This window comes from Pelodiscus sinensis, chromosome 8 (assembly GCF_049634645.1).
Source record: "Pelodiscus sinensis isolate JC-2024 chromosome 8, ASM4963464v1, whole genome shotgun sequence".
In the NCBI taxonomy this organism is placed as follows: Eukaryota; Metazoa; Chordata; order Testudines; family Trionychidae; genus Pelodiscus; species Pelodiscus sinensis.
In genome coordinates, this window is record NC_134718.1 from 24,914,844 (window position 1) to 24,942,060 (window position 27,217).

A 27,217-nucleotide genomic window follows, 5' to 3' on the forward strand; every position below is an offset into this window, starting at 1 on the left:
CGTAAAGGTATGGAAGGACAACCATGTGGCCTCCCTGCAAATCTCAGTAATTGGTATCTGAGCACTGAACGCTACCGAGGACGCCTGCGCCCTGGTAGAGTGCGCCGTAACCCGGGGTGGAGTCTTACCGGACAGTACATAACACTCCCTGATACACTTTGCAACCCAGTTTGACAGCCTCTGGGTCGAAATAGGTAACCCTTTTACCCTGTCCCTGAAAGCAATGAACAGCTGTTGGGATCTGCGAAAGGGCTTGGTCCTATCAATATAGAACACTAGCGCTCGCCTAGCATACAGGGAATGGAGCACTTGCTCCTTGGGGGAGGCATGGGGTTTCGGGAAGAAAGTCGGGAGGTAAATTTCCTGAGACAAGTGGAATGGTGACACCACCTTGGGAAGAAAAGCCGGGTGAGGGCGGAGCCTCACATTATTACCTGAAAACAGTAAGTAGGGCGGATCTATAGTCAACGCCCTTAGTTCGGAAACCCTACGAGCCAACGTAATGGCTACAATGAAAGCGACCTTCCAGGAGAGGTGCTTCAGGGAACACGTAGCCAACGGCTCAACGGGGGGGGGGGGGGGGGGGGGGCGGCGACAGAAGTTTGCGTAACACCAGGTTGAGGTCCCAGGCGGGAAGCGGGGCCCTAACCGAAGGGTACAATTTTTCCAGATCCGTAAGGAATCTTTTAACCACTGGGTCCGAGAAGAGAGAAACTCCTGCTGTACCCACATGGAAGGTGGATAGAGATGTCACATGGACTTTAATAGAAGAGACAGAAAGGCCACTAGACCAAAGGTCGAAAAGATAGTCCAAAATGGTTGGGACTGGGGCAGAGGACGGGTGCACTCCCCTTCGGGACGCCCAAGACGAGAAGCACCGCCACTTGGCAGCGTACGACCGTCTGGTAGAGGGTTTCCTGCTACTAAGGAGTACCATCTGAACCTCCTGGGAACATTCCCTTTCTGGTTGGTTCAGCCATGGATAAACCAGGCCGTTAGGTGAAGAGACCTGAGATTTGGGTGAACCATGGTCCCTCCCGTCCCATGGTTGAGTCAAAAGGTCTCGGACTGAGGGGAGCGTTATAGGCTCCTTGGTGAGCATGTCCACCAGGATGGGGAACCAGAACTGTCTGGGCCACTTGGGGGCTATGAGGATGACCATGGATAGAAAGATCCTTGCCCTGATCAAAACCCTGGAAATTAGCGGAAAAGGGGGAAAGGCATAAAGGATGCCCTCCGGCCACGTGGCCGTCATGGCATCCCCCCAGGAGTGTTTCCCCAGCCCCAGCAGGGAACAGTAGCTCTGACACTTGGTATTTTGTGCCGAGGCAAACATCTAAAAGGGAACAACCCCACCTGTGGAAAAGCTGGCAAAGGACCAAGTCCTTGAGTGACCACTTGTGCGCTCCAAAGGATCTGCTCAGAGTGTCTGCCAGCAGATTCTTGCACCCTGACAGGTACTCCGCCTGCAGAGTAATATTGTGCTCCACACACAGGTGCCACAGGAGCAGGGCCTCTCAGCAGAGGGGAGGTGACTAGGCTCCCCCCTGCTTGTTGAGGCAGAAGACAGCCGCTGTGTTGTCTAAAATGAACCAGGACCGAGTGGTGGGAGAGCCTTGACAGGAAGGTTTCGCAGGCTCTCCTCACCGCTCATAGTTCCTGGACGTTTATATGAAGGGTCCGTCCCGTAGAGGACCATAGACCCTGAGTCCTGTACCGTCCCAGGTGTGCCCCGCCAGCCGAGGTCGGAGGCATCTGTGACCAGTGTAAGCGAGGGGGGAGGGGCGTTGAACGGAACCCCACTGCACACCACTGCCTCCTGGGTCCACCACTGAAGGGAGGCTAGAACATCTGGGGACACTGTGAGGATCGAGTCCCAAAGACCCTGGGACTGATTGAAAACCTTTGCCAACCAGGCCTGTAGAGGCCTCATCCTCATTCGGGCGTGGCGCACTGTATATGTACACACCGCCATATGACCCAGAAGCCTCGAACAAACCCGAGGAGTCGTGATCGGGGACCGGGTTAACCCGGAAATCAGGTCCACTATGGAAAGGAACCTGCTTCTGGGGAGGAAAGCTTTTGCTACCCTGGCGTCGAGGAGGGCACCCACAAATTCAAGATGCTGAGAGGGGGTCAGGGATGACTTTTCCTCGTTCAGCATGAGCCCAAGTTTGACAAAGAGGGCCCTTGTGAATGACACAAGCCTTCACCTGCTCGTAGGAGTGACCCCGGATTAGCCAGTCGTTGAGGTACGGAAACACGTGCACCCCCTTGCTTGCGGAGGAACGCCGCGACAACTGCCATGCACTTGGTGAACACTCTGGGTGCCGCTGATAGGCCAAAAGGGAGCACCATAAACTGAAAATGGTGCTGGGCAACAGTAAACCTGAGAAGCCTCCTGTGGCTGGTTCTTATTGCCACATGGAAGTACGCGTCCTTGAGGTCGAGAGTTGCGTACCAGTCTCCAAACTGTAGCACTGGGATGACAGAGGCTAACGTCACCATTCTGAATTTGTGTTTCACGACCACCTTGTTTAGATCTGAGGTCCAAGATGGGATGGACTTCTCCCTTTGGTTTGGGGACAATAAAATATCAGGAATAGAATCCCCATCCCCGCAGATGTGGGGGGACCTCCTCTACCGCTCCCTTTGCGAGGAGCGCCGACACCTCCTGACACAGGGTGTGTTCGTGAGGGGTGTCCCTGAAAAGGGATGGGGAAGGAGGGGGTTGGAAGGGGGCCGGCCCAAAAAGGGGATGGTATAGCTGCCATTCACTATTCTCAAGACCCAGGCATCTGTCGTGATTTGTGCCCAAGCATGGGCAAAGTGAGATATAGCCTGGCCCCAAACGGGGGGCCAGGGTGGGAGACTGGTGTGCAACTCTCCAACAGTGTGTCAAAATTGGTGCTTGGCCTGATGGGAAGAGCCCTGGGGCACTCCCCGCTGGTTGTCTGCCTTAGGGCGACGGCGGCAGTCCCTAGCACCCTGGGGAGGCGCAGCTGCTCCAGAACCTCCACTGGAGGCCGGAGAGCGGCGCCTCCAGTAATCCCCACGGGGGGCCGGGGGCTGCGCTCTCCCCTGTTGCCTATAGGGCAGCTGGCGACGCTGAGGGGCAGGCGTGTGAATCCAAGGCCCTTGGGTAGAACTTGTGTCCTTCAGCGTATGGAGCCTAGAGTCCGTGTGCGCCGAGAACAAGGCTTTCCCATCAAAGGGTAAGTCCTGGATAGTGTTCTGGACGTCAGGGGGAATTCCAGAAACCTGCAGCCAGGCACCACGGCGCATGATAACACCTGATGCCATGGTGCGGGCTGCAGAGTCAACTGCATGCAGGGAAGCCTGGAGGGCCGTCCAGGCAATAACTTTCCCCTCCGAGGTCATGGCTGCGAATTCCTGATGGTCCTCGGCAGTCTATCCTTGAATTTTTCCACAGCCTGCCAAGTGTTGAAAGCGTAACGGCTCAACATTGCCTGTTGGTTTGAGATACCAATCCGTGGCATAAATCTTACGGCCCATCAAGTCCAGGCGTTTGGGTTCTCTCGCCTTTGGAGACGGACCCAGCTGGGGGAGCCTTTCCTTTTGGGCTGCAGCCTGTATGACCAAGGATCCCGGGGTGAGCTGGGAGTATAGATAGGTTCGTGCCCCAGCTGGGAAACATAATAGCGCCTCTCGACACCCTTTAAGGTAGGGTCAAAGTCGCTGGTGTCTGCCACAGGGCATTAGCAATTTTGGCCACTGTTTTGTTCAGCGGCAAAGCCAAACGGGCGGGCGCATCGTCAGACAGGATATCCACCATTGGATCTGTATCCTCCACGACAGGTTCCACCGGAACACTTACATTGGAGGCCAGTCGGCGGAGCAGCTCCTGATGCGTGCGGGCATCTATAGTAGGCAGACTCAGTGCCAGGTCTGCAAGGGCCTCGTCAGGACATGACGATGACGATGACTCCTGTATCGGTGCCGAATCTACAGCAGGCACCGACTGCGGTACCGAAGGGACATATGGCACCGCCTGCGGGCACGTTTCCGGTATTGGGGCCTCTGCAGCCAGATCGGACTGCGGTGGCCTCTGCGGGGAGGAAGGAGGCCGAGACAGTGACGCCGAGGGCTGCGTTCAGCGACCCGAAGCATCCGACACCAGAGAAGGGGGCACGGTCCCCTGCCACTGGTGGTAAGCCCAGGGAGTCCAGAAAGGCCACTGCGGATGCGAGGGCCAGGTCTGCTGCACCTGCGAATGGTCCCGCTGATGTCAGGAACGGGATCTACGGGTCGAGGACGCTCCCGAAGTCCCTGTTCGGAGAGACGTTGCATCCGAATCCGATGAATAGTCGGATTCAGGCCAGGGCGGTGCCGACGAAGGGTGTGAGGCAAACCTGGCCATGGATTTGGGCTTTCCGGCATGTATATGCCAGGGATGCACCTGTTGCGACACCAGGGGACCGAGGCCCGGTGCGGAGCGAGTTACTGACGGTTGCAGCACTGGGGGACCCAGGCCCGGTGCCAAGAGAGTTACTGACAGTTGCGGCACTGGGGGACCCAGGCCAGGTGCCGGGAGAGCTGTTGTCCGGCGTGGATGGATGGTGCAGAGGCAGCTTCCCTGGACTAGCAAGACACTCCGCCTGTCTACACCACACTGCCGCCGACGTGCGCACCGGTGAGTCAGCACCACAGTACCTTGCTGACATGGTCTTTCTAGAGGGGGATCTTCTGTGAGACTTTTTTACCCTCTTGGACGCCAGAGAATGAGACCGGTGCCGGGATCTTGACGCCGAAGCCCAGGCCCACGGCAGAACATCGCGCGTGAATGCCGGCGTGCTGTGCACCGTAGGATGGTCCGTTGGTACTGGCTGTAAAGCCGTCTCCATGAGGAGAAGCTTTAGGTGGGAACCCTCTCCCTCTTCGTGCGCGGTTTGAAAGACTTGCAGATCTTAAAGGCGTCTGCGAGATGGCCTTCACCCAGACACTTCAGACAGCTGTCGTGTGGGTCGCCTCTGGGTATAAACTTTCCTCAGACAGTGCATGCCTTAAAGCCTTGCGGCCCTGGTATTCTTCACCCCCGAAGGGGGAGAAGAAAACAAAGAACTACCTAACTATGAGAACTATTTACAATGAAACGAAGAAGCAACGGGAGCCATTAACTAACTCAGTAAGAGAGACAGAGACGCTCCCGTCTGACCGTCACGGGCGGTAAGAAGGAACTGATGGTGGGGCATAAGTGGCGCTGCCCCACCTGGAGGTGCCACTCCAGGGGGCGCTCTGCCGGCGCTACTGGTACCACTAGGGAAAACGCTCCGGAAGACGCGGTGCACGCAGTGCGCACACCTACTTCAAATGGACGTGAGCAACCACTCGAAGAAGAAATAGAGATCACCAAATGAAATGAATAGGTTGCAGATTTAAAACAAACAAAAGGAAGTATTTCTTCACACAATGCACACTCCTTGCCAGAGCATATTGTGAAGACCAGGACTAGATGACAGGGGATGGGATCACTTGGTTACTTGTTCTATTCATTCCTTCTGGACAAACTGGCATTGGCCATGGTCAGAAGACAGGATACTGGGCTAAAGGGACCTTTGGTCTAACCAAGTATGGCTGTTCTTATGTAAAACAGTCTTCTCAATTTTTATAAAAAAACCCCACTCCATACAACTGTCATTTATATTTTCTTGAGGAGCCCCCAAGACCCATCACACGGAGACCCAGGGCTCTGTGGAGCACACTTTGGGAAACCCTAGTATAGACCATACTTATTTGGGGGGTTAGCATGCATTACTATGGTAATCTGTGAGCTTAAATTCCTAGCACGATGGAAAGTTGAACTAGTCTGCATATATCCAAGGTGTCCAAATCCTCACTCTTCAGACCAGGATTTATTGACATGTTGAAACCTATGCCCAAATCTGGTTCACCATCCTATTGTCAACAAGGAAATGAAAAGTTAATTGGTTAACAGGTGGGGGCTGAAGCACAGGCCCATATACAGGAATTTCTGTGGGAGTATGCTTTTTTTGTAAATGTGGACCACAATTTTTTTTTTTTAATATAAAGGGGTTCAAAATAGTCATGCAATGAGCGTGCAAAAGAAGGGTTAATGAAAAATGTCAGTGGAAATGGTGATTGGTAAAATGATTGTTATAACATACTAAAAACATATACTGTAATAAAGGTTTTATAGACATTACCTTCTGGGACCATGGCAGGCAACATGGCTGCCACGCCCCCCCACTCCCTTGGCCACCTCTGTCTGCTGCTGCTCCACCTGTTTGGCGATGCCTACACCAGGTGAGTGTGGGCAGGGCTTCCAGCCAACAGAGCCAGACCAGGGCTGCTCCTCATAGGTGGGAGGCACCATTCTCCTGGCCCTGCTGTGCTGCCATCAGCCTTCCCAAAATCTCCCTACCCTCACTAATGTGACCCCCCCCAACTGAGACACTTCACTCCCCTGGCACTCCAGCCCCACTGGGGGAAGAGAAGGAGTAGGGAGGACTGAGGTTCAGGGCTTCCCATAGGCCAGATTTACTCTTCTGGGGTTCCAGAATTTGTGGAGTCCCCAGGCTCTGGAGTTGTGACAAAAATGTTGGGGGGGGGGGGAAGGGTTCAGTGTGCGGGACAGGAATGCCAGCAAAAAGAATGGGGGTGCAGGATCTTGGCAGGAGGTGGGGTGCAGGAAGGGGTGAAGGTGCAAGGTCTAGGTGGGATGTAGGGTGAAGGAGGGGTGAAGGTGCGAGGTTTCGATGGGAGGAAGGGTGCAGGCTCAGGGCAGGAGTAGGAGCAGACTAGGGGCAGGGTGTCTGGCCGGGAGGAGAGTGCAGGAGCAAGGGAGGATGCAAGAACAGGGCGGGGGTAGGGTGCAGGAATGGGCTGGGGGTAGGGTATCTATCCAGGGGAGAATGCAGGAGCAGGCTGCAGGTGCGGGGTGGTGGTGCGTGAGGGAGCTGGGGTTGTGCAGGGTCTGGGTATGAAGGGGTGAGGAGCACTTACTTGCCTTTGTGCTCCACACCAGTCCCAGATACTAGCTCCTGCTGTTCCCATTGGCCAGATTCCATTGGAGCACCAACTTCCCATGGGGGATGGGGCACAGAAAGCCCTGAGCCTCGCTGCGGGGAAGGGAAAAAGAAAGAGGAGCACTTCTTCCCCCTGAGCTGGATCACACAGCTAGGGTTGCCAGGTGTCCGGTATTCACCCGGACAGTCCGGTATTTTCGCTTCCTGGCCGGTAAAAAAATTCAGAAAATATCGGACACCTAAGATGTCCAGTATTTTCCAATTTTTTTCCCTAGGCCAGGAGGTGAAAATGATGGGTACCTGGCAACCCTACACACACTCAGCGCCCGCCCCTCCAAGCCACCCCCTTCCTGCCCCCAACACCTGAAGCCCCCATGCTTACCTGATTCCGCATGGCTGCCTGCAAAAAGACCAAGGGGAAGCAATGACTCTCCTCAGTCTTAGTGCTCAACCGTTCCCCTGTTCCTATCCCTGTACTCACTCTTAAAGGGGACATGCTGGGGTTTTTTTGCTTTGTTTTGCTTAATAAGCTTTGGAGTCCTTTTTTCTTGGTGTCCTCCCCTCCCCACTTTTTTTTCCCCCAACAGAATTTTTCCCCGGTGTTTTTTTTTGGGGGGGAGGAGGGGGGCAGGTGTTCGGTATTTTTGTTTCAGCCATCTGGCTACCCTACACACAGCGAGGCTCGGGGGTCACTCTTCCCCAGCCACTGTGGGAAGCCAGTGATGGCACTCCAACCACATAGGAGGGGGGAAGACAGGAGGGTGAGTGCTCGCTCCCCACTGTGGCAGGGAAGCTAAGCTCGAGCCATGCTCACCCTGTAAGGTGGCTGCAGAGCCTGCTCACCCTGACTTGATGGATCATGGGGGGGTGCATTTGAACCCTTCACAGCTCCCTGCCCACTGGGGGAAGAGGCTGCTCCAGCCCCACAGAGCCTGCCATGGATAGGAGCACTCCAGCCTGGCCAGAGCAGCCCCTGTCCATGGCGGATGCAGGCACGCCACAGGCAGGGGCTGCTCCAGCTGGATTGGAATGGCCCCTGTTTGCAGCACAAGTGGAGGGAAAGAGCTCTTCAGCCTGGCCAGGTTGGAGCAGTCTTCCCACAATACTAATCTTTTAACTGGATAACCAATTAAGCAGGATTTTACATCCCTAGTTATCAGTTTGCTTTAGATTATATCTTCTATACGAAAAATGTTGATATGCTACGTTTTATATGGTTAATATAGACTCATAGACTTTAAGGTCAGAAAGGACCATTATGATCATCTAGTCTGACCCCTGCACAGTACCGGCCACAGAATCTCACCCACCCCTCCTAGAATAATCCTCTCACCTATGTCTCAGATATTGAAGCCTTCAAATACTCTGAAGACCCCAAGATGCAGAGATCCTCCAGCTGTGATCTGTACCCCATGCTACAGAGGAAGGCGAAAAACGTGCAGGGTCAGGAGTTGTACTTTTACTAAATGTTATGAAATATCACATTAAGTACCCCAATGTCTATTGGCCTACATAATCTATACTAGTTTGCAGACATAATTCAGTTAAGGATAATGTGCTTAATACTCCATAGTTCTCGACACAGAGGAAGCAGTGCTACTCTACCTAATCTCTGCCTCTGCTACTAACTCTCAATTTAATTTTAAAAGCAACACGAACATTCTAATAAAGGTTCCTGGTCAAACAACCTTGAATTACTTTTGACACCTTAAGTCCATTATCTTTCCTACTTTATAATCATGAAAAGTTCCCGTATAAAGTTATAAAATAGATAAATAGCAATATCCACTTATAACCATATACCTCATACTATGGAATAAATCAAATTTCTTCAAAGTGATGTGGAATGGGTCATCTTTAAAACCTGACCTTGAGACAAACACAAGCAATCCGCATCCAACACTTCTTCCCCCCCAAAGTTTTGTCAGTGTCCACATCAGCTCATCTTTCAGGCTTAGTGTGGGGTAGGGAGCTTCCTGCTCCCCCAAACATCACCCCCACAATCCATCTCCAGCCGTCTCCTGTCTGATGTGTCAGCATGGTGACATCTGCATGCCCCAATCCTGCCAGTCACCATTGCCTCACTGCAATGTGTATACTGAAGACAAAGAATTTGTGACTCACTCCACAGCAGAGGATGGTGGTGAGCTGTGCAGAGAACACAGCCACTACACTGACACCTATAATTAGGAGAAAGTCAAAGACAACTATTCATATTTCGGGTCCACCAGATTCAGGTTAGGTTGCAAAGCTCTATTCAGTATCACTTCTCCAACTGCTGCGAACCAGGAATATCTCCGTTCCAGGCTAACAGTCTTAAGTAATCAAGCTGGGAGACGGCAAAGTTACACCACCTTTCAAGACTTCAGAATTGTGAGAACAAATATTTAATTGTTTTTTTCCCCAATTTGCACTATCATCCCATCCAAATTACAAGAGTAATTGACGTAAACACACACCTATAGTTACTTTATAACATAAGAAGCAGATTCTTTAATGATGTCCTTTCAATAACAGGGACTTTAAGTGAAGAAAACGTGTTTTAATATCAGGCTTTTAAAAGTGGCACACTGGAAATGGACTTTAAGAGTAAAGGTTACATAAGTAAGAGATCAGAACTTGTCTCAAATGCAAGTCCTCCTGAGGAAAGAATACCTCACTAATTTACACAAATAAGTAGGAGATCCATTGTGAATTTACCAGTGAGTGAACACTAAAAGAAAGAAAAGCATCAGAAAATGTATACTGTATTACTTATTTAATACTTCAAATATTTCTATTTGAGTATTTCATATTTAGTTGATGCTGCTTCACTTGTGTATTGCACTCATTTTGTAAAAACAATGTCTTTGTAAAACACGAATTTTTACTGCATCATCCTAGCACGTTTGTGCTCAGAATTGGGGAGAAAGTCCCTTTATAGTGAACAATTGAAAAATGAGTAAATGACTGAATTGCTATTGATTATATACAGAAGAATAAGTCACTTGTACCTAGTTAACTGCAGACAATGTGTAGCACTGCATGTGCCACAATAATCAGAGCTGTTCATGAATTTAGAGAATGTATTTGGTGATTCTTACAAGGTCCCTTGTAAGGGCTTGATTCAAGGTGTCAAATCCATCAAACAATATTACATTCAAAAGCATGGGCAGATGTTAAAGCAGGAGTGGGGAACTTACGGCCTGCAGTATGGATATGGCCCCTGGCTTAGGTTTACTTGGATCCAGCCTGTAGTGAGGCTCAGGGCTTCCCTTCCCCCCCCCCCCCCCCCCCGCCCCTACAGTGGAGTAAGCTGTCACTCATGCTCTAGCTCCGCAACAGGTATCCAAGCCTTGGCACCCCGCAGACTTGGAGTGAAAGCACTAGCTCACCCCGCTGTCAGAGTTGGGAGGGTTAATGACAATGAGATCTGCGGGGGGAAGGGAGAGGTATTTTTGGCACCTGTTGGAAGCCAGGTTAATGAGGGTTTTTTACAATTGTTTCTTTTGTTTTGCTTGCTGAATGAGATGGGATTTGGGGTGGTTGTTTTTTGCGGGGGAGAGGGTTGTTTCCCACTTGTGCATGGCCTCTGACTGATTTCCCTACCTTTCTGTAAAAGCCTGCTACAAAACACAACTTGGGACAAAGATAAAATACATATCCTCCATCTCTATTTGCTATCGATTCCTGCAATGTGCTCTGTCCACAGTCTTACATCAGTGGGCATTATTTTAAGATATTCTGTAGTATCTATCAGGATTTTTGCCTTTGAACCATTCGTTTCAGCTAACATTTTCCTTGATGGGGCATCAATATTCTCAACCATTTTCATTTCTACCTGAGTTTCTGATCTTCCACCTTTGGCCTGATCACCTCCTAACTCACCCTATATATTATACACCAGCATGTGATGGAATCCCGTGAAAAGTCTATTTATTGCTTCACTCTCCAAGCTCATGAATTACACTGATAATAGGTTTTCTAGTTTCTTTGGAAGAAATCAAAGATTGCCATCTCTGAATCTGACAAACATCATCCGCCTCTATTTCTGCTCTGTTGACTTGCATGCAGCAAGAACAGCTTTCATTTCAGGCATATAATTTGATCTGATATAGCCCAAACTAATGCTTGTCAGGCCATGGGATGAAGACACCACAATCACTATTCTTGAAGAATGCATTCAGTAGTTCATACAGAGCTTAGCACACAACATGGCCCTGATAAAGAGACCAGAGATCCTGGGCAAGAGAAAGCCTATTTCCTAACTTACTGAGTTAAATTACATTATACTACTTATTTGCAAGTGTACAGATGACTGAATACCATCTAGTACAGGGGTGAGCAATAATTTTTCCAGGGGGGCCACTTCACGAATTTTGATACATGGTCACGGGCCAGCTGTGGGGCTCTGAAGAAGGCCGGGGGGAGGGGAGGGTGTCTCGGACAGAAAGGCTATAGAGAGACAAAAAGTGTGTAAGTGTGCAAGAGACACTTAGACAGGCTGACTGTGTGAAGCAGTGTTTATGTGATGGTGACTGTTTGGCGGAGATGGGGGGAGGGGGTGACAGCAACACAGTGTGTATGCTGGCTACTTCTGGGTAAGATTCTGAGAGAAGCCATACGCAGTCTCTAAAGGAAATCTGTCCTGCTCTTTTGTCTTCCCCTTTCTATACTGCACTCCCGCAAGTCACTTACCATCCATGCTTCAGACTGGAGCAGCTCTGTTGTGTGTCTCCCTCTCCCTGACCCCTGTCCTGCAGAGACGGGATACAGGAGCAGGGGAACATCCTGACTTCTCCCCCCCCCCCCCCCCCCCCCCACACACACACACCTCCTCTGCACAGCTCTAGGAGAATCTCAGCTGCAGGAGAGAGCAAAGTGGGGGGAGGGGCAGCTGAACACATGCTGCCACCTGTAAGTATGCATACACTGCTGATCAGTTGGGCAGGCTGGAGAGAAAAGCTTAGCTAGCTCACCCCGTGCCCTGGGCCTGATTTTGCTCATCCCTGGTCTAGTAAAAACTGCAGCTTTGCTCCAGGGGTGTCCGTGCTCCCTTGTATAGAGTATGCCAATAACATCATCCTTGCATGAAAATGCTTATTCATGCCCTACCTCACAAGACACTTCACTCATGTATGCCCCTACAGACATGGACTTTCAAGACAGATCCACAGCTTGACACCAGAAAACCAAATCTCACAAATAAGAAAATGAAAGACTGATTTAAAGAAATTCTTTTTTCAAAACTGTAAAATATTAATTACACTGCTATGTATTTGCAACCACAACTTCGCCTTAAAGGTGTTGTACATGACCTGTCTATTTGGTCTAATTTTATTTGGATTAGTCAATGGTGATTTGCTGCTCAGTGACCAAAATAAATTCTCCCAGAAACTCGTTATGACCAGACACATCTGAAAATTATTTTGGTCTAAAAATCACAGTATATTAAGTAGAATCAATAACTCAGGAAATGAGAAGTGAACTAATAAGTTAGCCAATTTATACTTGTTTTAGAAACTATACGTTTGAGTTATATGTTTTAATTCTTAAAATTTCATTAACAGTGCTTTGAACTCTTGAAGGAGATAAGGTGGCAGCTGAAGGAAAGTATTAGCATTATTCATCAAAACAGAAGTAGATAGTGCACTGTACTATCCATCCCATGTGCATTAGGCTGGACTCTGCACTTCAAAGTGTAGAGAAATGTTTAAATTTTAATCCCAAGGAAAATGACAAAAAAAGATGCCAATCCCACTGGAACACTGGCATTGCTTTTTTGAAAAATAAAAAGATTTTAAAGAGGTGTATGCTGAATTGGGGAGACCCATTATATTTCAAAATGCATGTGAAGAAAAAAAAAGTATCTGAAGAAATGCACTAAACAGAAAAATGACATACCACAGAATCAAAACATTTCTAATACTAACAGATTATTTGAATAACCAAATTTTTTTAAAACTCCACATTGAAGACAAATGAGGTGCAAGTTTTACAAAAAATGCCTTTTAAGTTAGACACAAAATAAGCACTTAAAATACTAAACAAGACCTTTTCACATCCAGATCTCAACAACAAACTGAATTTCAAACATATAAAAAAAACTCAGTTTATTGAGTACCCAAGAGAAATTTATTTCTGAATGATATTATACAGGTGATAGAAACTGGATTAGTTTTCAGTGGTGACAGATGACAGAACGAGGAGCAATGATCTCAATCTAGACTAGGGAAATTTAGGTTGGATATTAGGAAAAACTACTTCACTAGGAAGGTGGTGAAGCACTGGATTGCTTACCTAGAGAGGTGGTGGAATATCTATTTCTAGACATTGTAAAGTCCTAGTTTGACAAAGCCCTGGCTGGGAGGATTTAGCTGGAATTGGTCCTGCTTTTAGTAGAGGGTTGGATTTGATGACCTCCTGCGATCTCTTCAAACTCGGTGATTCTATCATTCTACAGCAGTGGTCACCAACCAGTAGATTGGGATCTACTGGTAGATCTTGGAGCCTTGGGTGTGAGAGGGAAAAGAGGGGGCGCGCTGATGTCAGGGTGTCCCTCCTCCCCCCACTCCTGTACCCGGTCTCCAAAGAGAGAAGGGGATGGAGAGAGCTTGGCAATACAAATCTGTGTCACTCTCACACACAGAGAGTGTGTGTGTGTGTGTGTGTGTGTGTGTGTGTGTGTGTGTGTGTGTGTGTGTGTGTGTGTGTGTGTGTGTGTCACAAACACACTGTCTGTCCTTCCCTCATCTCCTGACCCAACACACATATGGGCAGGGGAGTGTTATTACTTTTACTGCTTGCAAAGTGGGTTATTTTTAGTTTTTGACTGGTCTGTGCTTTTCATAGCTTTCATTTCTCTCTTACACTTAGAGTAGTAAGTTCCTAAAATGCCTAACCTGTCATGTCTGGAGTAATTATCCCTGTGGTAATTGCTGCTCCTGGAAGTGGCTGGCATGTCCCTGCAGCCCCTAAGAAAGGCAGAGCTGGGGGTCTCCACACACTCTTTTTGCCAGCGGGCACCGCTCCTTCAGCTCCCATTGATCAATAACGGAGAACTGTGGCTAGTAGAAGCTGTAGGGTCAGCACATGGCACCATGGAGCCATTGCTGTACATGCCAGCAGCTTTCAGGAGTGGTGCAGGGCCAGAGCATGAGTAAGCCTGCATTGACTCCGCTGCTTCATCACTGGGGCAGCTGTCTAGCCACTCACAGTGTCAGTGGAGGGGAAGTAGGACTTGAACCCACAACCCTGCCCTCCCTCAGGAAAATGCCATATCCCTTATCCAGCATTCCTAATGCAGGAGGCAGGTCCATCCCTGGGGCAGCAGGTATTGGAGGGGGATGAGATTGAGCTCATCACCCTGTGCTCCAGAGGCTGATTACCTAGCCCAGAGGGCACTGGAGATCCCACCCCACCTTCCTACTTTCAGGGTATCCCTTATCCTGCCTTCCTAATGCAGGAATCAGCTCCATCTCTGGGGCAACTGGCATTCGTGTGTGTTGGAAAAATGCTGTATCCCCTAGTCCACTCCAGAGACCACCCTACCTCCCTACCTTCTGAGGGTCCCCTTATCCTGCTTTCTTTATGCGGGAGCCAGATCCATCCCTGGGGCTATGTCTGCACTACAGAGTTTTTCTGGGATACCTTCAGAGGTATCCCAGAAAAACTCTGCCATGTCCAGGGAATGTGTCCACTTTTTATGAACAGTTTCCGAGAAGGCGGGTACATTCTTTCAGAAGCCCTGTAATTCCTCATTTTATGAGGAATAAGGCATCTTCTGAAAGAGGTTTTTCCCCACATTTGGCCCCATGTAAATGGGCCAAATGTCAGAAAAGCCTCTTCTGAAGGAAAAAAAAAGGGGGCAGAAAATTGAGGTTCACAATTTGCATATCTTTTTCCAGAAAAAGAATGCAGTGTAGACATAGCCTGGGGCTATGGTATTGGTTGTCCAGCTCCTCCAGGGGTGGGCAGGGAGGTGGGGGGTGAGACTTGAGCCCACCATCCTGTGCAGCCCAGGCAAATGCCATATCCTCTAGTCCACTCAAGAACCCACCCCACCACCTTCCGAGGGTCCCTCATCCTACCTTCCTAATGTGGGAGCAAGCTCAATCCCTGGGGCAGCCTGTGTTAGCTGTCAGTTGGGCAGAACTTGAACCCACCACCCTGTGCTCCCTAGCCAAGTACCCTATCCCCTTGGCCAGTGTTTCTCAACCAGTGGTACAAGTACCCTTTGGGGTACTCGAGAGAAGTCTGGGTGGGGGTACATCAACACAACTGAAATTTGGAGAAAACTGATTTTTTAAGTTTTTCAGTGCTGTATTATTTTTGTACTTTTTACACCCAAAAATTTCGTTGCCCACCCAGCTACGATTAAGTTGTTTAAACAAATGTGTTGCAGTGGCAGAAAAAAAGTGTGGATCTGAAAACTGTAGGTACTGGTGAGGGGGGGAATACTTAAATTTTTTTAAAGGGGTACTTTATAAAAAAAGGTTGAGGAAAAACTGCCCTTGGCCACTCCAGAGCCCACCCCACCTCCCCACCTTCACAAGGTCCCTTATCCTACCTTCTTGGTGCTGGGGCCAGCTCTATCCCTGGGACAGTGTTGGCTGTATGGATGATCCCAGGGCAGCCTGGACTTGAGCCCACCATCCTATATTCCCCGGGTTAATGCTAGTCCACTCAAGAAACTACCCCACCTCCCTACCTTCCGGGGGTCCTTTATCCTGTGTTGGCTGTCTCATTACTCCCAGGCTGGGTGGAAAAGGGGACAGGACTTGAACCCACCACCCTGTGCACCTCAGGCAAATCCCCTAAGCTACTCCAGAACCCAACCCAACCCACCCCACCCCCCTACCTTCAGCAGGTACCTTATCCTGCTTTCCTAATGCAGGAGCCAGGTCCATCCCTGAGGCAGCCTGTGTTGGCTGTCTGATCACTCCAGTGTCAGCAGAAGTGAGGGGGCAGGACCTTGGCTACAGAGGGGGGGCAGAACTCAAACCCCCAACCCCATGCTCCCCAGGAAAACACTGTATCCCCTCGTCCACTTAAGAACCCAATTGACCAGCCTACATTAAGAGGGTCCTTTATCCTATGTTGGCTGTCTGGTCGCTCCCCAGGTGGGTGGGTCTTGAGCTGCCTTGGGAGGACCTGACTCGAAACCACCAACCTGTGCCACTCCAGAACCAACCACACTTACCTATCCTCAGGGGGTCCTTTCTCCTGACTACCTAATGCAGGAGCCAGCTCCATCCTTGGGGCAACTGCTGTTGGCTGCCAGACGGCTGCCTGAGTGGGGGCAGAACTTGAACCCACTGCCCTCTTCTCCCCTCCCCAGGTGCATGTCCTATCCCCATAGCCACTCCAGAAGCCAACCCACCACCCTATCTTCAGAGGGTCCCTTATCCTGTGTTGGCTGTTTGGTCACACCCTGGAGAACAGAGGGGGGCAGGACTTGAATCCACCCCTACTTTCAGGACATCCCTTATCCTGCCTTCCTAATGCAGGTGCCAGTTTCATCCCTGGGGCAACCAGTGTTGACATCCAGGCCACTGCCTGAGTAGGGGACCAAGGGTACTCAAGTCCACTACCCTGTTCTCCAGAGACTGATGCCCTATCTCCGAGCTTACTGGAGATCCCACTCTACCTCCCGGACCTGCAGCAGGTCCCTTATCCTGCCTTCCTAAAGCAGTAGCAAGCTCCATCCCTCAGGCAGCCTGTGTTGGCTGTCTGGCTGCTCCCAGGGGTGGGGAAGGGAGACAGGATTTGAGCTCCCCAACCCTGCACTCCCCAGGCAAATGCCCTATCCCCTAGGCCACGCCAAAACCCACACCACCTCTCCACCTTCAGGGCGTCTCCTCCCACACTCCAAAGCCCTTGGCCCAAGACCAGAGCCTGCACTCCAACCCCCTACCCCAACCTGGTGAAAGTGAATGAGATTCGAGGAGAAAGGAAGATGGATGGAGCAGGGGGGAAGCCCCAGAGAAGGGGTGGAAGGAAGCCGGGCAAGGGTATTTGGGTTTGAGGTAGATCTTATGTTGAACTTATATTGAAAGTGATCTTGTGGTTTAAAAGGCTGGAGATCATTGTTCTACCATGTTCCTCATTTTATAAAAATTACTAGGGGGCTGCGCTCCCTGCTCGCTACACTTGCCCAATCCCCTCTCTCTGGGGGTAAGCAGCCCTGCCTCTCCCTTCTACCCCCACCATAGGGCAGGACCGATGTTGTACCATCCCTGGCTATCCCACCATCCCTAGCCATCGGGCAGGGCCAAGGCCGTGCCAGCCTCAGCCTCAGCTCTTTCCCCCCGCCCTGGCTGTTGGATAGGGCCGAGGACATGCCAGTCCCAGCTCTTTCCCTTGTGGCCATTGGGCAGGGCTGAGGCCGTGCCAGCTCCAGCTCTCCCCAAATCCACTTGAGAGAAACAAGGCCATGCCAGCTGTGCCAGCCCCCTCTCTCCCCAACCGCACCTGGGCTGCCAAGGAAGGCCAAAGCCTCACCAGCCCCAGCTCTCTCTTGGTCAGTATTTTCACCTCTGTACAACTGCAAATGTTTAAAAGTAAACATATATAAAAGATGATGTATGCCTTCTGTATATACTTTAAAGGCAACTATGAAATGAAAATACAGCATTTTGATGGATAAAGACAAGAAAAATATTCATCTCAAGTAGCTCAGTATTCAAACTAGTGTTTACATGGCTAAATAAAATCATGTAATAGGACATATGTCCATCACACTGAAAAGGATGCATATTAAACAGCTGCTGCTATCTTCTAACAAATTCAAAAAGACTTGTAGAAAGGGGTTGGCAGTCCTTGCACAAAGCACTTCTTGAAGTGCCCAGCCTATCCAAAGTGTCCTTAAGCATATCAATATTCAGCAACAGATTGAAAAATAGCAACATAATAGGGATATCACAATTTCAGAACCCTAAGATGTTGAATACATCAAAATAGTCTGACTGTCATTAACATTTAACAGTTACATTTTAAGTTCATTTGGTGGTTTGTCAGGACATACAACGATACAAATGGCTAAGGGGGGGGGGAGGAGGAAACGATACTTGGAATAATAAATTGTCTACAGTTGAAATCCCAGATTACTCTGCCCTAGGTACATCACAACCTCTATCATTCACTTATTTTTAATATGAAGACAATTACTTTTATTGTGTTCTGAAGATTACATCTTAAGAGTTTTGGAAGACAAAGTATTAAAGAATACTCTGTGAAAAAGACTCTGAACTACTAGAAAACTTATGGATAGTTGAAACAGATTTAACTCCAGTATTTTTGAAAGGTAGGAAAAGTTCATTACATCAGTTGAACAGCTGATAGCCATTAATCCACTAATGGGATAGATAACAGAGGTCCCCTTTAGACTGTTAACTGGTTTGCTGATCATACCACTGAGCCTGCCTACCTGCTCTCTGGGGACCCCATGTTCTGCTGGACCAGAAGCTCTCATCTCCCCCAGCAATGGCACAGAGTTGGGGTAACAAACCCGAGGCGAGTAACAAAGATGCTGATAACTGCTCTGGGAGGGCCCAGCTAGACACTGGACAGCATTCAGAAGCGGAGCCCTCAAAAGGGACCAAACCCCCAAATAAATCCGTTTTACTCCATTTAGAAAGAGTTACACAAGGACAGCTCAGAGCTTGCTCTCTATCAATAAAGAAATGATATGCACAGTTGTTACTCTGCCTGCCCCCCTTTGGTAACAATTATTTACATCAGGTTTCATAATAAACAAAACAAGACAGCAAAGTCTAATACACTATGAAAATTTGTCACCTTAGCCTTTACTTCAGGTAAAACCCTTCAAGTCAGCTGACCTTTTTTCTGGCCTGGGTCTAATGACCTCTTATGTATCCTCTTAAGGTGAGAAAGTTATTTCAAAAACCAGCTGAAAATGATCACAGATTGCTTCCCATACATTAGGAATAATTTCCTCAGGGGGGAAATCCTTGGTTTAATTTTCCCCATCCCTGTGGAAAAAATACCCAGTTCAAGATGGATTCCAGCACCAGGTGGCATGGTCACATGCCTTTGTAGGACCAAACACAGGTTGTGTTTACAGAAAAACAAAACTATGTACAGATCACTGCTTTGTGCACCGGGCCATTAAATTCTTTAAGCAGCTACTTAAAGAAATTCTAGATTAATAAGCAGGTTTACAATTTATATTTCTAACTTCACATTCAAGATTGATAAATACATACAAATAGAATATATCCATTCAGAGGATCACAGGTTACTTGACCAGTTTTGCATAAAGCATTTTTAAGTTAAGCATATTAATATTCAAAAACATATTTCCAATAAAAAATCTAGAGGCATAACACCAACATTTTGCTAATTACTTTTACTGGAATACTCCAGTGCCAGGTGCCACAATTGTTTTACACAGCACTTTTCAGAAAAAAAAAGAAAAAAAAAAGCAACCTGATGGCAACACCAGCTTGACAGCTTCTAAACCCAGATTAATAGCCTAATAACTCATGGTGGTTAATCATAGTTATGGGCAGTGAAACATATTATCTTGTCTCCTCAGAAAAACAATTAAAGGTATTTGAATGAAAAATTGTGGAGCCCACCATTCTTTCCAAGAAATCCTCTGCCCCCACCAACTGCTCTTGATAGCTAAGGAAATAGACATCTCCTTAGGATTAAAAGAAATAATGTATCAAATTGACCTGTACTAAAAAGTGAGATCACAAGGAGAAATAGCAGGATTTATACCATGAAGCAACCTTCTAGCTACTGTTAAAAATATGAAAAAATGAACCCTGATAAGAACCGGATGTAATAGAGAGCTATCAATCACAAGAGCACAAACTAAACAGCCAAATTTGCTAAACAGCTCTCTCACTGTACCCTACCTCTGCCCCTCTCTCCAAAAGACTGAAGTTGTGGTCAGAGAAAAAGATGGCATTAAGGTCTTTTCTCCAGGATCAGATCACAGAAGTCCTTCAAATATGAAGCTGACAATGAAGAACTAGCAGCACTGTAGGTAAAGTTAAGACATAGGATGGTTTAGGGTGCTAGTTTGAAATCTGGGTTTCAAACCCTGCTCCACCCCAGAGCACTTGTGGGACCTTGAGCAGATCACAGTCTGTCTCTCAAATTAAGAGTATGTCTGCTCTGCAGTTGAGAGGTGTCATTCCTAAGGAAGGAAGGCTAAAAATAGCACATTACAAGTAGCAGCCTGAACTGTGCAGCACGGGCAGCAGCCCAAGCTAATTGCCTAATTCCATGCTCAATGGTTGGAAGCCAGATATGCTGCATGTGCAAACATGTCCACACTGCTATTTGAAGTGAACTATATCAAGCAGAGCTAGCACAAGTCCGTTTACTGTGTAGGCAATTCCTACTGCAGTGTGGACATGCTCTTATCGCCCCATCTCGAACATCGGCTAAATAATATTTCCCTTCCTCACAAGAGAGTTCAGAGATAAATTAGAGATTGTGAGGTGCACTTATTATAATAAGGGAAGCCTAAAATTAAGTAGATAGGCAGGAATTCAGCCTGTTTTGCTAGAAAAACCATTTAACCTCAAATTTAAAGTGTCTGAGTAGAGACTAAGTTTTCTGATAGTTTCCAAGTAAACCTTAATTTGAGTTTCAATTAATTAAAAAGAAATCTTAAAAATTTAAGATTTTGGAAATCAACTTTTGGGCCCTCTATAACTTAAAAGATACAGACAGTAGAAAGTTTAAAAAGAGTATATAATCAAATTTAGGAGCTCCCTCTCTCTGCTGATACATAATTATTTTATTAATACAAGGAAAAAACTGAAAACTTATGCACAACAGAGCTGATGGGTGACAACTACTTCTCTTGGATGACATGGCATATGGAAGCTTCTAAAATAAGCTAGGGGAAAAAAAGCTTTGAAGCAAGTTAGGAGTTAGCAAGAAAAGGACTCCTATAGTATTTGCGTGCTTCTTGGAAGTCTCTCTCTGAGAAAGAACAGCTATTTTGATGAAGACCAATTTGACAATGTCCCATAACCAGCTTAGGAGCGCAGTTCAGGAAAAGTTTTCAGTTAATCCAAGAAGAGCCTAATTTTTGTCAAAGTAGCTATTGCTGTTTTGTTAGAAAAGTCTATCCAAAGAGATTAAAAGGGAAATATTAATATTATTCATCACTACCAGATCTACTCGGCGTACTCAGGTGCTAAACTCTTTTTGGGTGTGTGCCCATGAGTCAGGGCAAAGTGTGGGGGATGCAGGAGTCAGGGTATGGTGTAGGGGGTTCAGGGATATGAGTAGGAGTGCAGGATTTAGAGGGCTGAAGGGTTTGGGGGTACTCACCCAGCCTGCCTGCAACAGCGAGCATACTGCTAGTCTCATGCCTGAGGCTGCAGTGGATCCCCATGGTGCCCAGGGCTATGCTGGCTCCTTCAACCACACTGGACCAATGGCAGCAGTGGCTGCCCCAGGTGGCTGGAGTCATTTTGGGCTGGTAGCAGCTTCCTGGGGCCATGGCAGCGGCTTTCCGGAATGTTCACAGAGAACGGGTCTGCACTGCCCATCTGACCCCCCTCTTATCTGGCGCTGGGGCTGAGGACTGGGGGGGCAGTGGTGCCGACACCCCCCTGTGGTCATTCTGTAGTATAACTGTCGCTCCTAGAAGCCCTCTTTCTCTGTTATGGAAAACAATCCCTTTCCAGGCACATCCTGTTTTCCTGACAATCAAAACCTGAACTTGCTTTCAGTTAGGAAAAGAGAAAATGGCATAGCAAATTTGGTGGTCCTAGCTCTTTAGTTTAGGAGGAATTCTTAAGAAACAGACAAATAAGCGCATACACATGTCTAAAAATATATAAATAAAAAAGTAGGTTTGGTTACTTTTGCTCACCAACACACCATCTGAAAGACTTTAAAATTAACACTCTGAAATTGCAAAAAAGGAAATTGTGACTAATACAGCCAATAAAAATTGGCTATAGAAAAACTTGGAAAGCTTATTAGGAAAAAGTAACAGAGTCAAGAACAAGAGAACTTTGAGTTCCTCCGAGTCACAGGGCCAACATAATCATTGAAAACAGGCATTTTTCTGACCAAGAAGGGGAAAAAGGCAAGACATACAGAGACCTTGGAATACACTGTATTCCCCAAACATGACAGAATGTAAGCAAGACAGCAGAGTCATTCCATGTTTGTGGTGTCAACGAGTTCGGGGGAGAAGGGCAGTGAAAGACTAGCATTCCCAACAAGAGTTGGTAGTGCATTATTTGTTGTGTATAGAGGCTGTGCTAGAATTGAGAAATGTCTACAGGTGTGGGAGTACAAGCTCTGTACCTGTACGTGCTTCAACTTATTTAACTGCTTTGTTTGTTACATTAGATGTACAACGTATGGACCACACTTAGATGACAAACCCAGATGGTTTGTGTGTTTGCTTTTTTTATATCAATACAGGTAAACTACCTGGAGTGTTGCAACATAGTGATTATTCTCTGCATATTCTGACATCTTCATTACCACCTACTTGACCTCCTGTTCTGAGGAAGTACAAATTAGCTCATCACTGAAAGAGGTCTCTATGTACAAACATGGTGTTTTATGTGATGTGCTGAATGTAGGAGACCAACTACTGTCAGCTACACTCAGGGAGCAGTGACAACTTTGAAGAAAAATTATAGTGCCCTGTTAGCACCCAACTTCTGCCAAGAAAAGCAATTGTGATGCCCAAGCAGTTTCCTAAAGATATAGTGAGACAAAAGAGCACAAACAATATAATCACCACAAGTTGGTAGACCAAAATTAGAAAGACCAAGGCACAAAACGAGACTACACTATCAAGAGACATAAAGGGTAACCTACAAATACATTAGAAGCAAGAGGAAAACCTAGGACAGGGTTTACTCGATAAGGAGTGGGGGTGGGGTCAATAAAAGAAAGTGTGGAAATGGCAGAAGCGTTAAATTACTTCTTGGTTTCAGTTATTACCAAAAAGGGTGGCAGCAACTGGGTGTCTAATGTAGCAAATGCCAGTGAAAATGAGATCAAATCAGAGGCTAAAATAGGGAACAACAAGTTAAATATTATTTAGACAAGTTAGATGCCTTCAAGTCAACAGGGCTGATGAAATACATCCTAGAATGTTCAAGGAGCTGACTGAGGAGATACTGGAGATAATAGCTATTACCTTTGAAAAGTCATGGAAGACAGGAGAGATTCCAGAGGAATGCTAATCTTCCACTACCCTTTTTGCCCAAACTCACTGGAATAGAGCAAATATGATCCCTACCTATAAAAAAGGAACTAAAGACAACACAGGGAATTATAAATCAGATTAATTTCAGTATTTGGAAAGATAATGCTGTGAATAATCAAGCCCCCAATTTGCAAACACCTAGAATTTAATAAGCCAATAAGTAACAGTCAGCACTGATTTGTCAAGAACAAAGTGTCAACCCCATTTAATAGCTTTCTCTGACAGTGTAGTAAGTCACGTAGATAGGACAAAAGAGGTAGATGTGGTGTATCTTGACGTTAGTAAGACTTTTGACACCACCTTCCGTAACCTTCTCAAACGAACTACAGGTTGGACCTCCATAGTCCAGCACTCTCAAGACCATACCAAGAGACATCAACACCAGCCCCTCTGCTGCCAGCCCCCTGGGCTCTCCTCTAGTCCCCCACTCTCCAGCTCCCCTCCTGACCCCTAGCTTTGAAGGGCTCACAGCCCCCCTGCCATCAGCCCGGCTAGGTTGCCAGCCACGCTGCTTCTGACACTTGCAGGGCTCCCAATGCCAGCAGAGCTCCCGACCATCAGACTAGCAGGGCTCTTGCCCCAAACACGACTGCCAGTCCAGCAGGGCTCCCAGATGCCAGCCCTCCTAAAATGTATCCATGTTAAGTGTAACATAACTTTTTTAATTTCATGTCCTTCTGTGTACTAAATGAGGGGAATATTTGAACAAGTTGATGCAACCATTTTAAATCCTAAGCAACACAACCATCTGGACATACTCAAACCCCAGAGACATACTCAACCTCTGAGTTAAAGGATTTAAACAAAATGTTCACCTTTCATAAATTCTGCTTTAAGTCCAAAAAATAGCATACAGTATATTTAAAGGTTTTCAAATGTTTGAAAAAGTATTCAACAGATTATCCTTAAATTGCATATTTACTTTTTATTGTTAATGTTTATAAAGGTCTTAACACTAACAGGGGACAGAAAATCCTTAGCAACACTGAACTGTTAATGCTGAAAACAAAACAGACGTGATCACCACCAAACCTATGCTTTAATATTTATTAAGAATAAAGCTATGAATTGAAAATTCTTTGTTAATAGATTTCTTGTTTTGTAATATTACGTAATCCTCGTAATGAAAGTGAAAACATTTACACATTCTCCAACAAAGCATTTTCAAGTTAGTGATGTCCTTTCAAGTTCAAGTAGGGTCCAAAATAAGTTAATTTATGTGATTTCTTCATGAAAGCTTTTTTATAGTTGGTAACTTCTCAAGTATATGAAGGTACAACTAACATGAAGAAATTCCATCCTTCAATACAAAATGCACTTTTCAAGAAAGTGGATAAAAGCATTAACTCAAAACTGCACAGGATTTCCTTATAATCTATTGGAATTTCTGCAAAAGGAACAATAATAAATCTGTGTCTTATATCTGAGAACACAAACTAAGTTGTAAACCCTATGTACCATAAAACACCTCTTTGATGGAACTGTACATTGATTCTGTGGCGTTTCCAAAAGAGAGTGGATTTTTAAAAAGCCAACTAAATAATTCAAATGAGTTGCTTGAAGCTTTCCACAGTATGCATGACGTAGCAGCCCCTGTCCGTAGGTATATCATCATCAAGGCATCAGTTACAGCTCCAGAATTAAAACCAGAGGTTTAACCTTTGTTATATGAGAAAAAATATCTTCTCCATACTAATAACACGTACTCTGCACAGATTCTCAGAGGGATAGACATGTTAGTATGTATCTGTAAAACAACAAGGAGTCCTGTGACCCATTAGAGACTAATAGATTTATTAGGGCATAAGCTTTTGTGCGTAAAACCCACTTCATCAAATGAACTGGTATGGAAACTAAAGAGGCAGGAGTCCATATAAAATAGGGATGTAAGCAAGAAGTTGATTAGTTTACTACCTGATAAGCTTAAGTTTTTTGGGTAGTCAATTCTACTACTCGCTTTCTCTCCTCTCCCCTTGCTGCCTCTATATTGGAGGAAGCAAGGTGGGGAAGCAGGAGCCTGTGGTGGGGGTAGCCAACTTAAAAGCCTGCCCCCCCCCCCGCACTGTCTCCACCCCTCTCCACAGCTGCCTCTTTCAGAGGCAGCAGAGGGGCAGCTCTGGCAGCAGCCCCTGACCACAGGGGGTTCCCAGCAGGAAGTTGGGAGCCCCCACAGACAGGGACTGCTGCACGAGAAGTAGTCCCTATCCATGGTTAGGCACCATGAATGGGGCTGCTTCGCAGGCAGCAGCCCTTGCTGCGGGGCTCCCAGGGGGAAGCTAGGACTCCCAACGGACAAGGGCTGCTACTATCTGGGCAGGCAGCCCTGCTTGGTCCTGGCTTGCACTGGGGCCAAACCCTGCTAGGGAGCTGGGACCCCCAGCAGACAGGGGCTGCTACTGCTTGAGCAGGCTGCCCAGCTCCTACTGCCTTTTAAATTGCAGAGCCGCAGCAAGAGTTAGTCCTGGCACAAGCTACGCCTCAGCGGGGCTGCCTTCCACTGTTGACTAGACAGTAACAATTCTATCGACTACTTGATTGCTAAAAATAACCTCAATTCAACATCCCTAATACAAGGACAACAAAAGAAAGAGGGTACTTGTACAAATGAGGCTAATCAAATCAGGGTGGAAGCGACTCATTCACAGCTGTTGATGTGGAAATATGGAGAGAGGAAATTGCCTTTCGAATGTGTTGTCCTTTTATATACCCATGACTCTAAACTCCGCTCCAATTCATCTTTATATAATGTAAAATGCCACAGGACTCCTTGTCCCTGCACACAAAGATTCTTTTGAGAATTTACTAGTAAGCCAATGATTAGTTTATGGGTTTTAAATAATTCTCAGCTGGCTCTTAGAACAAATTCAGCATTTAAGTCAGCTTTTCCTTAGTCCCAAATGATCTTAACAGAACACCAAACATCAAATCTTCTATTTACAGTAAAGCTTTGTTATCCAGCATGTTGGAAGAATAGGAGGGGTGCCGGTTAATCAAGTATTCTGGTTAACCGAGTGTTACAATTTACCAATGGAATACCAATATTCAAAGAAAATTCACTACGGGCAGCATGCAGTCATTACAAAAGTCACTACATTTTGAGTAATTGTTGTAGTCATATTTACTCAGCAGGGCAGCGTAGTTTACTACTTTAAATTGTAGCATGGAGGAACTGTAGATCTTCCTTCTGAAAAGATTCAGTCTTTTACTGTCGCGGTCAGAGGGTGTGGACTTAAAGTGCTGATGCTTGTTCTTCTGGTGTGCCAATTCCACAACCAAAGAATTTGGAGAGGGATAAGTAAAGAGAAACTCATAACCTTTAAAAGGGACATATTTCCTGTCTACACATTTACAGGTGGTACAGATGGTCTTGGTAGGATCCATTATTGCAGCAATAATGGGTAAAACACTCTTTGATTGTGGTGTGGATTGTAGGTTGGTGAGTTCATGCTGGCTCTCTGAAAACTCTTCCAGGATTATGTTAATGTCTGCTGCAAATTGTTTAAAAAGATGCTGGAAATTGATGAAATCATCTGCTGCTATTGGGAGGGGGGGGAAGGATGGCATAATCACCTCATCTCGGGAGGATAAGGAGTTGGTGTCCAGAGATGTGTCTGGGCTTGGCTATTTGGGGTTGCATGTCTTAGGTTCCTGCCCCTTGTTGTGGTGATGGGAACTGCAGAGCTGGGGACGAAACGTGTGCTGTAATGCATCACTTAGTAGTTTGCTGTGTGTAGTTGGGTCCCCATGGACTCCAATACTGTCAATGTCCCGGATGGGGCATAGGTTGTGCCCGTTGTGTCCAGCTTAGGGAGGAATCTCACTAGCTGTTGTATATCTAGGACGAGTATGGGCTGACAGTATGGAAGCATTAGTGGGAGGGGATGCTTGTAGTGAAAAAGTTGTCTCCACATTGTCATCTTCATTGCAGGAGAATTGTGTTGGTAACAGATGTTGCTGCGGTGCCAGAGTTCCTGGTGAGTTAACGTAAGCAAGGAATGGA

General features: G+C 47.0%; 1 protein-coding gene across 4 annotated transcripts in view; it reads right to left on the minus strand.

Moving 5' to 3' along the window:
- Positions 1 to 27,217, minus strand: part of JMJD1C (jumonji domain containing 1C) — a 375,768-nt gene that overhangs the window by 243,081 nt on the left and 105,470 nt on the right. Inside the window, exon 2 of one of the 4 annotated variants that reach the window (XM_075934894.1) lies at positions 6,985 to 7,100. The exons of the other annotated variants lie outside the window; for them this stretch is intronic. Within the exon in view, the coding sequence (XP_075791009.1) occupies positions 6,985 to 7,068 (84 nt within the window). The 5' untranslated portion in view covers positions 7,069 to 7,100. The remainder of the gene's footprint in view (positions 1 to 6,984; positions 7,101 to 27,217) is intronic. 4 annotated transcript variants of the gene reach the window in all.